The sequence below is a fragment of the Sus scrofa genome, chromosome 10 (genome assembly GCF_054392235.1).
Source record: "Sus scrofa isolate SSC_HxYL_T2T_F1_AM1 chromosome 10, Sscrofa_HxYL_maternal_Yorkshire_Landrace_v2.0, whole genome shotgun sequence".
Taxonomy (NCBI): Eukaryota; Metazoa; Chordata; class Mammalia; order Artiodactyla; family Suidae; genus Sus; species Sus scrofa.
This window is the reverse complement of record NC_139392.1, coordinates 11,249,311-11,264,431: the sequence shown is the minus strand read 5'-3', so window position 1 is coordinate 11,264,431 and position 15,121 is coordinate 11,249,311. Positions and strand designations below refer to the sequence as shown.

Here is a 15,121-nt window from a genome sequence, read left to right as displayed (position 1 = left end):
TGCATTAGGGAATCAATGGCCAAGACCAGGGTCTGGGACCAAAGTCTGCTGAGCGGGTGCCAGCATGTCAGGCAGGACCAGTTTTGCTTCCACCATCTCCAGCCCAGGGGACCAACCAGAATCGCCGTGTCACTCCGACAGTGGGAAGGTCCAAGTCTACAGCTTCTGGCCTTTTCCACAACTGAGGAACAGGGCCCATGCAGCTTTCCCACTGACACCAAGCATCTTCCTCCAAGAGGAGCAGTGAGTGGAAGAGGACATTTGAAGCACTGAAATCCAATTATCGCATAGAGCATATTTATGAAATTGGATAGCATTTCTTGGTCCCTATCAGTAATAAGAGGGAGGAAGATTAGAGTTAGAGAAATGTGCAGAAATTAAATTTCCTTTGCATACCTAAGAGTAATGTGATTTTTTTTTACCTCACTACAATGGTATGCAGCTAGACTCCATAAAATGCTTACGTTCCTCATTGTCAGTAACTGATCCATAATGTTTACGAGACCTCAAGGTAAATAATTGATCAGGTAGTATTTAATGTTGACTGCATTTTCTAAATAATTTTTAACAATTTTCCCATACCTAGAAGGAGAAATGGTCAGATAAGTGGCTCTTGTTAATAGCAAGTTGTCTACTTAGGTTTACTTTCAACTGCTGAGCCTGGTGTTCCCTGGTGGTGCAGCAGCGTTAGGATTCGGTGTTGTCACTGTTGCGGCATGGGTTTGACCCCTGCCTGAGAACTTTCACAAGCTGGGGGTACAGACCAAAAAAAAAAAAAGGAATAAGAAGAATTGCTAAGACCGTAAGCAAAAGCTTTAGCGGCCCCTCCCACATTCTACCTATTAGAGGTTTCCTTGTTTAGTCAGGTCTGTCTTTGTTAAGTTCCCAAGTCTTTCAAGGAGCTGTTTAGTGGCTGTCGTGGCTGTGGCTATCAGAATTGAACTATTAATATGAATGTGGCTTAATGCTTTCATGCTTTAACAAACATTTTAAAAACTAGTAATACAGTGCATGTTCCTGTTTTTACAACATGTCATAAGGCTCACCGCAATGAAAAGCCCACTCGATCCCTACCAAGAGTCAGTCAAAAGAAGGGTAATTGAGTTAGCCTTCTCATGACTTAACCTGGCATGTCCATATTAACAAATTGGCCTTACTGGTGTAGTCACGCATTGTCCCCAGGACGTGGGGGAGAGATTTAATAAAATGAAGCAGACAGAATGAGATTAACGACTAACACATGAGTAGTTGTTTATGCCAATTGTTTGGTGTCGTGAAAAAGAGCCTGGAACGTAGACTCAGATGATCTGAACTTGAGTCCCTGCTTTTCCAGTTTGTGTCTGTGTGTGTGTGTGACTTGGGGAAGTCACTTCTTCTCTCCCTTTGTCCAGTGGGACCCTGGAAGTCATTCCTCGCAGGGCTGATGGAATAATGTAAACCACGATTGGCGCGCACGGGCTCTGCCCTGCTTGCAGACGTTTCCTAAGCCTTCCCTGCTTCCCACTCATCACATCCTCCATCGGGAGGCAAGCAGTTCCGTTGCTCAAGGGGGAAACAGAAGCTCTCTTCATTTCTCTAGAACATCGATGAGCAGTTCCTGCTGGGACTTTACACATTCTATCAATCAAATGCTACTCTTTGCTGTCGAGCCTCATCTTGCTCACATGATCATATGCACGGTTCGGAGGAATGGCATGGCCATGTACTGAGAACCTCAGCCTTCTCTTCATCAGTCACTAGGAAAGGGTCTATTCACAGAACATGGGAAAACAAGAAGAAATAAAAAACAATGAAAAAAAAAAAAAAACACAGAGGGAAAGGTTGTTTATCTCTTAGAGTTGGAAAATATGAGACCATCTAGATTTCATAAGACTCTTTTCTTTTTACCAGACCTGATCCTTCAAATATCTTTTTTTTTTTTTTCTTTTTTCTTTTTAGGGCATGTGGAAGTTCCCAGGCTAGGGGTTGAATCGGAGCTACAGCTCCTGGCCCACACCACAGCCACAGCAAATGCAGAATCTGAGCTGCACCTTCCACCGACACCTCAGCTCATGGCAACGCCGGATCGCCAACCTACTGAATGAAGCCAGGGATCGAACCCACATCCTCATGGATACTAGTCGTATTTGTTTCCTGTCCACTGAGACACAAGGGGAGCTCCGTCTTCAGATATCTTACAGGCAATACCCCTTCTCCAGCCCTCCCCTTCTCAAAACCGCCTCCCTCAATACTTTAATTATGCAGTTTTCTCTCTCAAATCCCCAAGAGGGTTTCTAGTTCTCCCTTGAATCAGGTTAAAACCTTCCGATTATTGATAATGAATGTTAACCCTCTTACCTCCTAGGCTCTGATTTCCTGCTGGAGGTTGAAGTACCCCCATGGGGAAAGTCACTTAATCCCATCCTCCCGTACCTGTCGTATCTCTTTCCGTCTCAGGCACTTTCAAGCTGTTCTCACTGCCCGGAATGACCTCTCTCATCCTCTATCAACTAAAATTCTGCTCCGGGCTGATTATCTCTAAAACCTTCCTCCGATTACCCACTTTCTTCACTCAGTTCCTGTACATTCAGTCATATATGTTTATTCCTGTATTTCTTCGATTATGGCATTCTGTGGATTTTGCCGCTCACATTGTGAATGAGAAACTCAGAGAGATGCATCAAAATAGCAGAGACCCCTGCTCTCTAAAGCTCACAAAAATTCCAGGACAGAAAAAGTCAGCTTTAAAAACCTGCCAGGGAGTTTCCGTTGTGACTCAGCAGGTTAAGAACCCAACTAGCCTCCATGAGGACGCAGGTTCGATCCCTGGCCTCGCCCAGTGGGTTAAGAATCTGGCGTTGCCATGAGCTACAGCATAGGTCGAAGGTGCAGCTTGGATTTGGCATTGCTGCGCTGTGGTGTTGGCTCAATCCCTAGTCTGGGAACTTCTGTTCGCTGCAGGTGCAGCCCTAAAAAGAAAAAAATAAAGATCCTGTGGGAAACAGAAATGAAGTAACATTTATGATCAAGCCCTTGGGAGACCTGATTGTATAACATGATGTGATTTTTTTCTAGTTTCAGTAGGTTGTGTCTTTACAACATAGGTTAAAGCAATGCCCTGAATCTTTCCACTCTCACCTACCCTGTTCCTCTTGTGGCTGGAAATGTCGGTTGTGAGATATCTGATTTAAGACTAGGCGCTGAGAATTGAAACATTTCCAACTATATACTCAATTTATAGTCAAAGTTGGAATGAACTTCTGATGAAATGAACCCTGAGCTGAATATCATTTACAAAAAAGCAAGGCCAACCTTTTTTTGTTTTTCTTTAAAATCCAGTGAGAACTTCTGAACAGAAACCAACCCTATATTTTTGAAAGCCACTGAACCAGAATTAAACTAGAGCATCAGAAGAGTTTCTGAAATAAACTTGAACCAAATTGATATTTTATTAGATCCAAGTCCTTGGTTAAGATAAAGTGTGTGGTCATGTAATGGAGCAAAGTTAAATGGCCCACCCAGAGATTAACTATGTGGCTTCTCACTCATTAGTACCATATTTTAAAACTGAAACAACTTTGATGGCTTTTCACAAACCACTACAATTTATGCGCAGGCTCATTTCTCTAGGAAGGAAGGTTGGAATAAAAAAAAAAAAAAGTTCAGTGATTGAACAATGTCAGAGAAGAGTTGGGATGTTTCAAACACTGTTTTCCTTTGGGTTTTTCCTGAGAAGGAACAGGCAGACTCAAAGCTACAGCCTAATTCTTACAAACTCATTAACTTTGGGAAGGCTTGACATTATTGATGTGGATAATTACCAGTGATAGAGGCTGTTGGGAATTCTCATTCTCTTTATTAAATGAGTAAAGCTGTTAAGGAAAGCTCTAGTGATTTTTACTTACACATAGTTAAATCAATGCTGATTCTTTTTCCTCTAAGAACAACTCAAAAAGGGAGTAGCGTTTTCCCCCAGATGAGCTGATGGATGTTATCTCCACCAGAAGCTTAAATACTTCCCCGATTGACTGGCCTGCATATGTCAGATGTTATGACTTTATTCCTATCGCCTGTGGCTCAGTGACCTGGAACCATGACCAAGTTTAACTAGAGAGAGGTCTAGGTATGCCCTTGGCTTTGCTACAGGATCCCAGCCCAGAGACCTCTCTGGAGGCTTCTGTGTGGCTATGAATTATATTTGCTACCATCAATAAAGATTTACCTAGATGCCTAGGACAAGTGAGTATTTCTGTCTTACTTCTTAGAAGCTCTCACTTTAGGAATTTTAAATACTAGAACTTTATTCTCAGGTCTTTTTCTTCACATATGATAGAAAAGCAAAGATTTTAAAAAGACATTTATTCATGGGAAAAAAAAAACCCAGCCAGGTTGCTCTAATGAAACAATGTGTGTCTGTGTGTGTGTGTGTTTCTCCAGAACATTTCATTTCAAGGTATAATATAGAGAGGATAACTCCATTTTAAGTAATAAATCCCTTGAAACTAAAACTCTTTTCAGGTAGTCCTTAATTATTTGAAGTGGACAAGAAGTAAGCTTTTATTTGTCATTTTTTCTGTAGAAACCCAGTGTATCAGTTCTCACCTGGTCATTGTTAGGCTGTTTTGCCAAATGTGTCTATAAATTCCCTGTAGAAAAGTTGCTATACTTTGATAACAGAAAAGGAACATTATTTAATCCTGAATGTTTTGTCCTAAAATCAGCATTAATCAATTCGCTGAGCATTTGTATTCCTTTGTTGTCCCCGTAGATCACAAGTCTAGGTAACTGCGTTGTAGAATGTGTTACTTTTTCTTCTAGTGTTCATATATGGTACATTTCTAATCCTGCACGGTGGTTCACTCACAGTGTTTTCCGTGGTTCAGGAGCCTGGGACACCATCCTGAGCCTATAATCCACTTGCATGCAGAGCGTGTTACGTGTGGCTCAGGTGAGCTCCCGTCGGAGTTCTGTGGCATCAGGGGTTCCCAAAGAAAGTCACCAGCACAAAAATGACTGTCCTTCCTTCATATCTCCTGCACTCTGCACATGTAACGCTCAGGGGTAATTCTCTGTTGCTTGAGAAGAGAGGTCCATTTTCCATCCGTATGGGAGCCCACCTGTTCAGTGCCTTGCATGCTTACCTGGTTTTCTTCTATGTCTTTGCAACTCACCTGTGGACGCAGAGGTCAATATATCACTACACAAAAAGGCTCTAAGGAGATCTAGGTCAACAGGATGCAACATCCAGTTTTTTTTCTGCTTCGGATGCACATATTCCACCTGTACACTCTAAGCCAGCTATTTGGGGGACATAATTCCTAGCCTAACAAGAAGCATGCCAAAGCCAAAGCCAATTTGAGGTTGCAAAGAGTATTTGCTCAGATAAAGGGCTTTCTTCCTGAAAGCTCTGTTTTTACTCATATGGCCTGACCTCTCCGTCTGAGATTCAGTTCTCCGTTGTCTCATCTCCAAATTTGTAACATCAGACTCCCAAGAATGGCATCATTAGCACTTGCTGTCACCTTCAGCATTGACCTGGTGCTACACAATACGCTCACACAGAGAGAGAGCATTGCAACCTGGTATCCACCCGCCACTTGGCGTTCCTGCGAATCTTACTACACGGTCTCTCCTCCTTCTCCCATCTATCTCTTCTCTGATGTTTGATTTACACCTTTATACTGGGGGGCCTGCCTCGGTCTGGACCTCTGTGTCCACCTTGCTCATTAGTTCTGAGACCTGCCGAGATGGCGTATCCCTCTCTTCCGCCCCCTCAGCTTCACCCTCTGTCTCTAGGCCCCAAGCGCCTTATTCTAAATTCATCGTGCGTTTTTGGAGTAGTCCGAACAAGGAGGAAGACATCCAGTTATAAGAGTCCTACTGAGTGAGTGAGACATCAGTCTCATTGGAGTGTTTGAGAAGAGCGCAGTTGGTAACATAAATATATCTGTCCTTGATAGAATTTCAGGTGTAACGACAAAAGCGGGGGGATTTGGACCTCCAGAGAGGATTCACTGGAGGGCAGAAGACTGACTCTTACTTAAACCCCAGGGCCTCACCCTTGCTTTCAGATCAGCCCTTGGCCCTCGGCCCTCTTCACCCCCATCCTGTGCCGGAAAAACGAACATGGGATCGTGTGAGAGTTCTCTGTGCAGAGTGTCCGGGTTTTGATTTTTAGAAACTACAGTATACTACTCTTGGGAAATGTCTGTCAGCGATTTGACACTTGGGGTAGAATTTCCATTTTGTTTGATAGCCAGGAGAAGAAGACATAGCTTTAACACCCGGGATAGGTGGAACGATATGAAGGGGTTTAGAAAGGAAATCTGAGGCAACTAACGGTAAGCTTAACCTGCTTTGAAACTTTGCAGAGGGTTGGCTTCAGGTGTGGTGATAAAGTGTTACGACACGTTGTCATTATTCGGAATCTACACGAGTCAGTGGTTGAGGGAGCAGACTCTCATCAGCATTGTGGAGAAAACTACAGCACAGTCGTGGCAATGGGAAAGAGTTTGCTATTTTTACTTTAATCGATCCAATTTTCAGCAACATTATTATGACCAGTCTACCCCCAACGGATGTATGTGGACTAGTGTACTACATCAAAATGTACGTAGGGTTTTACAGGACTAATGTATTCTAAAATAAAGGTACTGATTTTACAATGAAGATTCCTTTTTGAATGTGAATCATTCCTCCCTAATTTATCTCTTGCAACAAAAAATACGAATTTTTATATACAGGGTCTTTGAAGAGTGTAACTCATATTTCTTTTCTGCTTCGATTTCACATATATTTGAGACCCTAAATGAGCTGCAGGCCAAAGCAATCATAGAAGTATTTTAGGAGACCGAAGAACGAAAGTGTCTTCTTGATTTTCCACTTGACCTTATCGACCACACTTAACCTTTCTGTTGGAACTTCCTCCGTCTGCAAAAGTTCCGCATAATTATACCACTTTACTATCTCATCAGTATGCAGGAATTTGAAGTTCTTCTGGAAATAAGGGAATCTTAAACTCTAGGGCTTACTATCTCCCAAAACAGGGTGGTGAGCTTCTGTTACGGTTGCCTGGGGAGGGGGGGTGGCAAATGCCTGACATTATTGGAGCTCTCCCCACCACCATGGCCAACCACACTTGTGGATGCGGTCACTCTTTACCAGAAAGCTAGGATTTAGCCTCAGAACCTTCCGTGTCCACATAGCATTCTAGGCAGCCTCTGGAAAATCAGCCCTCTGGGTCTTTACAGCTCAGGGCGTGATCTGAAGACCAACAGCCTTGCCCAAGAGCTTGTGAGAAACGTAGAATCTCGGGTCCTGTCCCAGCTCTGCTGAGCCAGAGTCATCCTTAAACAAGATCACCAGGCAGTCAAAATGTGCTTTGAATTTCGAGAAGCAGTTTGTGTATGAAATATTTGTTCCATTTATTAACCCTTTCGTTGTTGGGTTGTCAACGTGTCCACAGCATTGAATGGATGTCTTCTTCTAACTGGGGGCTCTTTGCTTGGACAGGAGTTGGGGGCCATCCCCAAAGACCTCCATGGCCTCTGAATTTAATTGTGATAAAAAGAAAACAGCAAAAGGACCCGCATTAGTTGTCCCCACTGGAACTCTTCTGCCTTCCTGGACGTTGTTGTCCGAGTGGGGTAAGTGACAGCTCTCACACTCGTTGTCGTAGAAGGACTTGAACTTGACACAGTTTGGCTGCCTCTGTTATGTACAGAAACATTAATGGTTAAATCAAAAACATCTTTTTAAAAATTTAATTCTGTTGCAAGATGAATTATGATCTAAACTTAGCTCCACATGGAATTAAAACGGGGGTGTTTCTTCTCAAACCGTCAGTTTGTTTATGCAGTGGCTTCGGCCCTGAGCCGTATCACCTTCAAAGAGAAAAGCAGATCTGGCTCAGAGCTGCCAGTTCACATGAAGCAACCCTCGGTGCTGGGATGCTCCAGGCCCCGATTTGTTTGTGTGGTGTAAACTTATATAGTAACGCATCCGTAATACATACCCGACATCTTCCATGAACTGAAAGAGTCCAGTGGCTTAACAAGCTTTGCAGGGCCAACAGCTCTTTGGACCAAATTTCCAGTTCTTGCATAAATTACTTGTTGGGCTTCTTGGAGCATTTTCGGATTGTCCGGGAATTTTCTGAGAGTGCAAGGGTGTTTCAGATTCTCGGGAGATGCCTCTGGGCTCTCCTCATTGTCAGCCTGGGATAACATCGCTTCTCGCCATGAATCTTGGTTACAGTGATTAAACAGCGACTGCTCTGTTGCATCTGTTTGATGTGGCGTAGGCACAAGTGTAAGTGAAAGACATATTTATTCTCTGCTGTGAAAGAAATAATCCCCTTTGCATTCAAAATCATCCTTTTTGTCACTGGCCTCCCTCCTTCCACATATCTGGGTGCTGAGTCCCCACAAATCATTGTACCAGTTTTCTCCAGGATTATCCACCAGTCATGGCAGAAACATCAACACTTGCAATTTTTTTTTTAATTTTTAAAATTAAAAAAAAATTTGGGGGGGGGGGACCACATATGTGGCATATGGAAATTCCCAGGCTAGGGGTCGAATCGAAACTATAGCTGCCGGTCTACACCACAGCCACAGCAACATGGGATCCAAGCCGCGTCTGAGACCTGTACCACAGCTCACAGCAACACCGAATCCTTAACTCACAGAGCGAGGCCAGGACGTGAACCCACATCCTCGTGGATGCTAGTTGGGTTCGTTACCCCTGAGCCACAGCAGAACTCCAACACTTGCACACTTTTGAAAGAAGCTTCTTGAATACAGATCACAGTGTAGGGAGCAAGTGAGGACACACCCCCCTCATTACAACCAGGGTGACCTGACGGGACTTGATCCCGTAGAAAACACTAGAAGCGTTTAGGGGGTAAGACCAAGAAATGCAGTGTCCTTCCTCAGACATTCTCTTTGGGATCATTAAATTTGTTTCTAATACAGGGGAAAGCGTACAGGTGTTTATAAAGTTTTTTCTTTTAACACCTGTAGCAGGGGCAAAGGCACAAAGTCAAAAGAGTGCTTCAGCCGGCCGGATTGTAAATTTTAGGACATTTGGGCACTGATATTAACGGCCAGATCCCTTCCCTGAGCAACTCCTCCTTTTCCCCAGTAGAACACGGCGACATGGGTAGCAAGCACATGTTCACTAACCGCCCCCCCCCCCATTTTTCTCAGCTTGGTTTGATTTAGAGAATGAGAATTCTAACCCCCTGTTTCATTAAAAAGCAGTTACAGTTGAAAAATAAATGGATTAAGGTCTACCTTGTTCTACTAACAATCAAGAGAGGAAGAAGTGGCTCGCTGTTGCATTTTCAGGATGTTGTTGCTGGCCACGAGTTTGCAGATTTTGTTTTTTCCAAAGCATTTTCTGATGACAAAACAGTGACTGTCAATAATTCACTCTCTCTTTTAATGTTGAAAAGGAAAGGACAAAAGCCCATTGTACTGGTAGGTTATCTCAGGTATTTTGCCCAAGAAGAACGTTCTTTCAAATCTCGCAAAGCCAAACTTCATTTGGGGGTTTGGGTTATTTGGAGCCTGGATATCTTAAAGTCATGTACATGAGAACTGGGACAAGGATGGAGCAGCAATCATTTTCAAATATTACTCCACTCAGAGTAGCCCACTTGTCTGTAAGCTTCACGGCAGTGGGCATCTCACCATTGTTGTTCATGCCCTAATCCTCATTACTTAGCACAGTATCTGGCATGATATTATATTCGCAACAAAAATCGAGTGAATGAATCAATGAAGAAAAATTAATTAATCAATGGCTGAGTCCAGGTTTGTGGTTTACCGCAGGGATCAGCAGACACTTTCCATGAAGGGCTAAATGATAAATGTTTTTGGTTTTCTACCACATGGTCTCCATTACAATGAGGCACCTCTGCCATTGTAGCAAAAGCATCCACAGACAGTGTAGAAACAAATATGCATGGAGTGTTCCAATAAAACTTTATTGACAAAAACAGCCATTGGGCTGTATTTGGCCCCTGGACCATGATTAGCAAATCTGTGGCTTCTGGGGTACAGTGTCCATTACCCTAACCTTGACTTTATTTCCTTTCTCTCCATCTTCATACACTGCATATATTCCCTCATAAATTCCTTAACACTTACTGAGTAAAGATCAGGTGTAGGGCTCTGGAGAATATCTAAATCTATAAAACATGCTTCCTAACTTCAAGAACCTTTCAGTACAATAGCCCCTCTTCCATACCCATTAATCAAATAAGTCAGTCCTCACTCCAGAGTCAGAGTAAGAAAAAGGGTTACACCAACGGGTAAATCTCCATTGATTAAGAAAAATTATCAAGTTTGAGGAAGGATTTACCTCCTAACATGTGTTAACATGTTTTCTTTCTCTTTGAAAATTTTAAGTGGACTTTCTATTGAAGTGTAAAATCCATATATAAGTTGGCTGCGATCATACGTATAAATTATAAGAATTTTCAACAAAAAGTAGCACCTACATCAAGAAGTATAATGCTATTAGCATCCCCAGAGTTCTTCAGACGTCACACTGCATCCCTCCTGCCCACCCCAGGTCACCATGACCTCTACTGCAGAGCCGACCTAAGACCTGCATCTCTCTAGATGCCCCCAGAAAATCCGTGTATTGCAGAATTTGGCTTTGAAGCTATAGTCACTTCTTTTGGCCCATGTATTTCAGTTGAGAGTGCCTTCCATTTTCGTGGAAGCTAGGTAGATTCTGCAACATATACCAAAGCAAACGATGCATCCTCATTTCAGGCTGTGTATGTTTCAGAACAAGCAGGAAAGAAGCTCCTCCTTCTGGTTGGGCTGCGAATGCTGGCACAGTGTGACTCGTAATGCCAGGGCTTGCCACACGTTCACAGGTTACCCTGTCACCATTCTGTATGCTCATCGTCTACTCCAAGTTTCCTCTTGAGTGACACCACGGATGTGTAAATATTTTAAATATCTGTCCCTTTGGCTGTTTCTTCTTAATCGTGTTTATCCCAGGGGCGTCTGTTAGCCTGGTGACTTTATTTGGTAGCGCTGCGTAGAAGGGTCTCCACTCTCTCCCCCCGCCTCATCCAGGGCCCACAGCCGTCCGTGCAAAGGCCGGGACAGGCCTCCCACTCGGCTTCCTGGGACGGACACGAGCGACATGACTCCTGCTCTCGAGTTTGGGCTTTTAAGACTGGCTCAGATGTGATGAACACAGAACTACTATGACCCTCCTAATTGTGTCTCTTCTCGGATTTCCATAAGGTTGGGAGGCTTTTGGTCTTTCGTGAGGGTTGCAGGTGAGCGAGAGCTCAGAGCAGACATGCGTTCCTCCTGTTCTTCCCAGGAACTGGAACGATCAGAACTGTCGCTGACGACGCCAAACAAGCCAACCTTAGGTTGTATCATCAGCACCTTGGCAGGCAAGCCTTTGCGTTTTCCACCTGTCCAGGGGCCTCCGGTTACCGACAGCCTGAGTTTCAGACCTGCACTCCTAAACAGAGAGCGAGCGTGGGTGACTAGATGTTGTTATTCATAGCATTTCTGCCTCCAGGTCAAAAGCGCATTTGAGGCAGGATAAGGAAACCGCAGAAGAGCCTCTGTTACATTTTATGGGTAGTGACCATCTAAAAAATGAAACAAACCAGAATAGCAAAACAGACTCCTAGAGAACGAACTAGGGCTTAAGAAGGAACAGGGACGGAAGGAAGGGTAACATAAGGGTAGGGGATTGAAATAAATAAGTTGCAGGGATAGGCTGTACAGCACAAGGAATACAGCCAGTGTTTTATGATAACTTTACATGCAGTATAATCAAGAAGCATACTGAATCACTATGTTGTACTCCTGAAATTAATATACTATTGTAAATCAACTATACGTCAAGAAAACATTTTTTCATTAAAAGTTAAAAAAACCAATGAGTATGTTATTTTTTCTTTTTGAAAAATTTTAACACGTTTTAAAAATCATAGTTGATTTACAGTGTTGTGCCCATTTCTGCTGGGCAGCATGGTGACCCAGTCCTATATAGAAATTGACAGAGCACTGTAACCCGACTGTAATGGAAAAAATAGAAATCATTTGAAAAAAGAAATAGTATGTTATTTGACTGGAAACAAAACGTTATGTCACCAGTTAATATTAACAGAGCATATACATGCTAATTAACAGTGACTGAAAAACCACAAAAATCAAAACACAGAGTTCCCGTCGTGGCTCAGGGGTTAACAAATCCGATGAGGAACCATGAGGTTGCGGGTTCGATCTCTGGCCTCGCTCAGTGGGTGAAGGATCCGGCATTGCCATGAGCTTTGGTGTAGGTCGCGCACACGGCTCGGATCCCGTGTTGCTGTGGCTCTGGTGTAGGCCGGTGGCTGCAGCTCCAAATAGACCTCTAGCCTGGGAACCTCCCTATGCCGCAGGTGTGGCCGTAAAAAGACAAAAAAAAAAAAAAAAAAAATCAAAGCACAACAAAATTGGAATGTTAGGAGATTGTCTATCTTGGCTCACCCAGTTCTCTTACTGTAAGTTGTAGGATAAGTTATACAGATTTTGCCTATGTAGATTATACTCCATTGCTTTGCTTGATTCTGATTTGCAGATGGAATGAATTAAAATATCTTCCAAGTACAACTAATACATATAGAGTTGGGGTCCGGGCTGGAACCCCAAATGCCATCTCCTTGATCTGGCTGGAGGCCTGGGAGGTCGCCAGCATGAATCTGTGTGTGAAGAACCCAGGTGTTCTCTGAAGGGGATTTATCCAGAGGAAGGGCCTCCAGGGAGGGAGACTGAGTCCGCAGGGTCACTGAGCCCAGCGACCACTGTTTTCTTTGTTGCTCAGCAAAGCCACGTGAAATGCTCGGCCAGAATGAAGAAATGAAGAGACCTGCTTCCACTCACACCTTCATGAGGCGTTACGCGTGCAAGGCAGACCTCTTTTGCAGGATTAAATGGGAAAGGAGAACTCACGGCGTTTTAGGGTCTCTCACAGTGGCATTTTGACATTTTCTGAGCTCCTGAGACAGGAACCAGACTTCGTCACAGTGGCACCGAGAAGGCCTCGTAGAGGCGTCGTCACCACGTGGTGGCCTTGGAATCACAATGTCATCTGACCCCAAAGAGAGCGAATAGACGCAAAGGCCCAGGTTGGACTCAGCAGGTGGTAGAGTTAGATTCAGAGGAAGGTTGCTTAAGGACTTCAGCCACACCACAGGAGGCCCTCGGAAATAATGGCTTGGGGCATTTGGCAGTCGCCTTTCGGTCTCAAAACAGAGGACAAGTGTGAGCCAGAGCAATCTTACTTCATTGGTAAATAATTTAATGTGATACATCTCAGAGCTTCCATAGCTTCATCCCAGTGACACTCCTGACATGCATCCCTACAGCCGAGAGATCAAGAAGCCAAGAGATCGGAGAGGGAAGCCACTGGATTTCTTAAGAGCTTTCTTTCCTAACGAAATACAAGGCTATCTCTCCGTAATGATTTGCAATTAAAATCATTTAGGTAATTATGCTGAATGAATAATGTATCTCTTCATCTCCAGGCATCTTGCATGAGTCAGAAAGAAAACCTTCTTGTGTCTGTGGGCGTGAACCCCCCTTCCCCACCTTTCCTTTGTCTGTTGCCCCTCCCAGGAACAAGAGGTTCCCTTGATGCAGGTGGATGAGTCAGAGCCCCTGGTGGCTATTCGGAGATGCGGTGAAGGGGGGCCTTGTCTGGTAGATCAGATGGCCTGGGGTTAGCTCTGTGTTTATAAGCTTGTGTGTCGCCCCACGTGACTGTTAGACAAGCCTATTCACCTGTTAACCTCTACGCTCTGGGCCTGAAAAATCGCGGTCAGAAACTCTCCAGGCAGCACTTGATGTGTGGAACCAGATTTGTCTTGGCTCCTCTTGGCGTTGTCAGCCCCTGCCTTTTCCAGCCCCCCTTCCCTCATCACGACCCCTGGACACCAGGATCCAGCAAGCCACCAGGGGCTTGTTTTCACTTAAAAGACATAGAAGGAGAACAGAAAAGAGAAGCAAAGCATATTCTGCTCCCCTGAGTCCCGCTGAATGATTTCATGAGGCCTCTTGCGGATGATCTTAGGCCCCCGTCGCTCTTTCTGAGACTTGAAGCTCTAAGCCGCTGCCTCTGGCCAATGGGTACTGCAAAATCTGCAAAATCCGTTTTAAGTGTGTGCTCACTCCCGTTCCCACTGCAGAAAGAGCCTTTCTAAAGGGACCCGAAGTGTTCCTTTCCAAAACACTGAGCCCCAGATGTTCTCAGGGGCCAAGAGCCGTTGCCTGGATTCAAAGGAGAACCAGTGCTTTTATGGGGCTGCGTAGTGGCAGGTGTCCAGCACGATGCATGTGGTGAAGTTCACTGTACTGTGATTTATAAAATGTCCCCAATAAAACTCAAAAAATGAAAAATGAAAAATCTGTTCCTTATTTACCCTACACTGAAAAAAAAAGCACCATAATGCATTTCTAAGAATGCTTAATTTTATGTGTGTGCGATCATAATCTTTTAAACCCTTGCTAGCGTTTTTCCAGAAGCCTTTTCTCCCTTAAAAGGACGCAAACCTTTTCCCCACCCTGATTGTCACAAACAAAAAGGAATGAATATTTTCTGCTATTAGAAGCCTGAAGGGCATTTAACTATGTGAAATCTGAAAGGGAAATCTGAAACCTGACTTTTTTTTCTTTTTATTCGGACTTTCTAAGAAAAGACAAGAGTGGGTCACATGTAAATTAATATTAGAAATCAATCAACACAGTTGGGAAGGAAGGACAAAGGAAATTCCATTTACCTTTTTCCTTGTTTTTAAATATAAATCACTACAGGAGTTCCCGTCATGGCGCAGTAGTTAACGAATCCGACTAGGAACCATAAGGTTGCGGGTTCGATCCCTGGCCTTGCTCAGTGGGTTAACGATCCGGCGTTGCCGTGAGCTGTGGTGTAAGTTGCAGACGTGGCTCGGATCCCGCGTTGCTGTGGCTCTGGCGTAGGCCGGTGGCTACGGCTCCGATTCAACCCCTAGTCTGGGAACCTCCATATGCCGCAGGAGTGGCCCAAGAAATAGCAAAAAGACAAAAAAAATATAAATAAATAAATAAATAAATAAATAAAAATCACTAGATAT

At 43.9% G+C, this 15,121-nt stretch overlaps 1 protein-coding gene across 50 annotated transcripts in view; it reads left to right on the top strand.

Moving 5' to 3' along the window:
* LOC102164422 (uncharacterized) overlaps positions 1-15,121 on the top strand; it is a 412,252-nt gene that overhangs the window by 196,958 nt on the left and 200,173 nt on the right. For 25 of the 50 annotated variants that reach the window (XM_084979136.1, XM_084979128.1, XM_084979097.1 and 22 more), the window contains one exon: positions 7,492-7,625. The exons of the other annotated variants lie outside the window; for them this stretch is intronic. In XM_084979136.1, the coding sequence (XP_084835262.1) occupies positions 7,492-7,625 (134 nt within the window). The remainder of the gene's footprint in view (positions 1-7,491; positions 7,626-15,121) is intronic. 50 annotated transcript variants of the gene reach the window in all.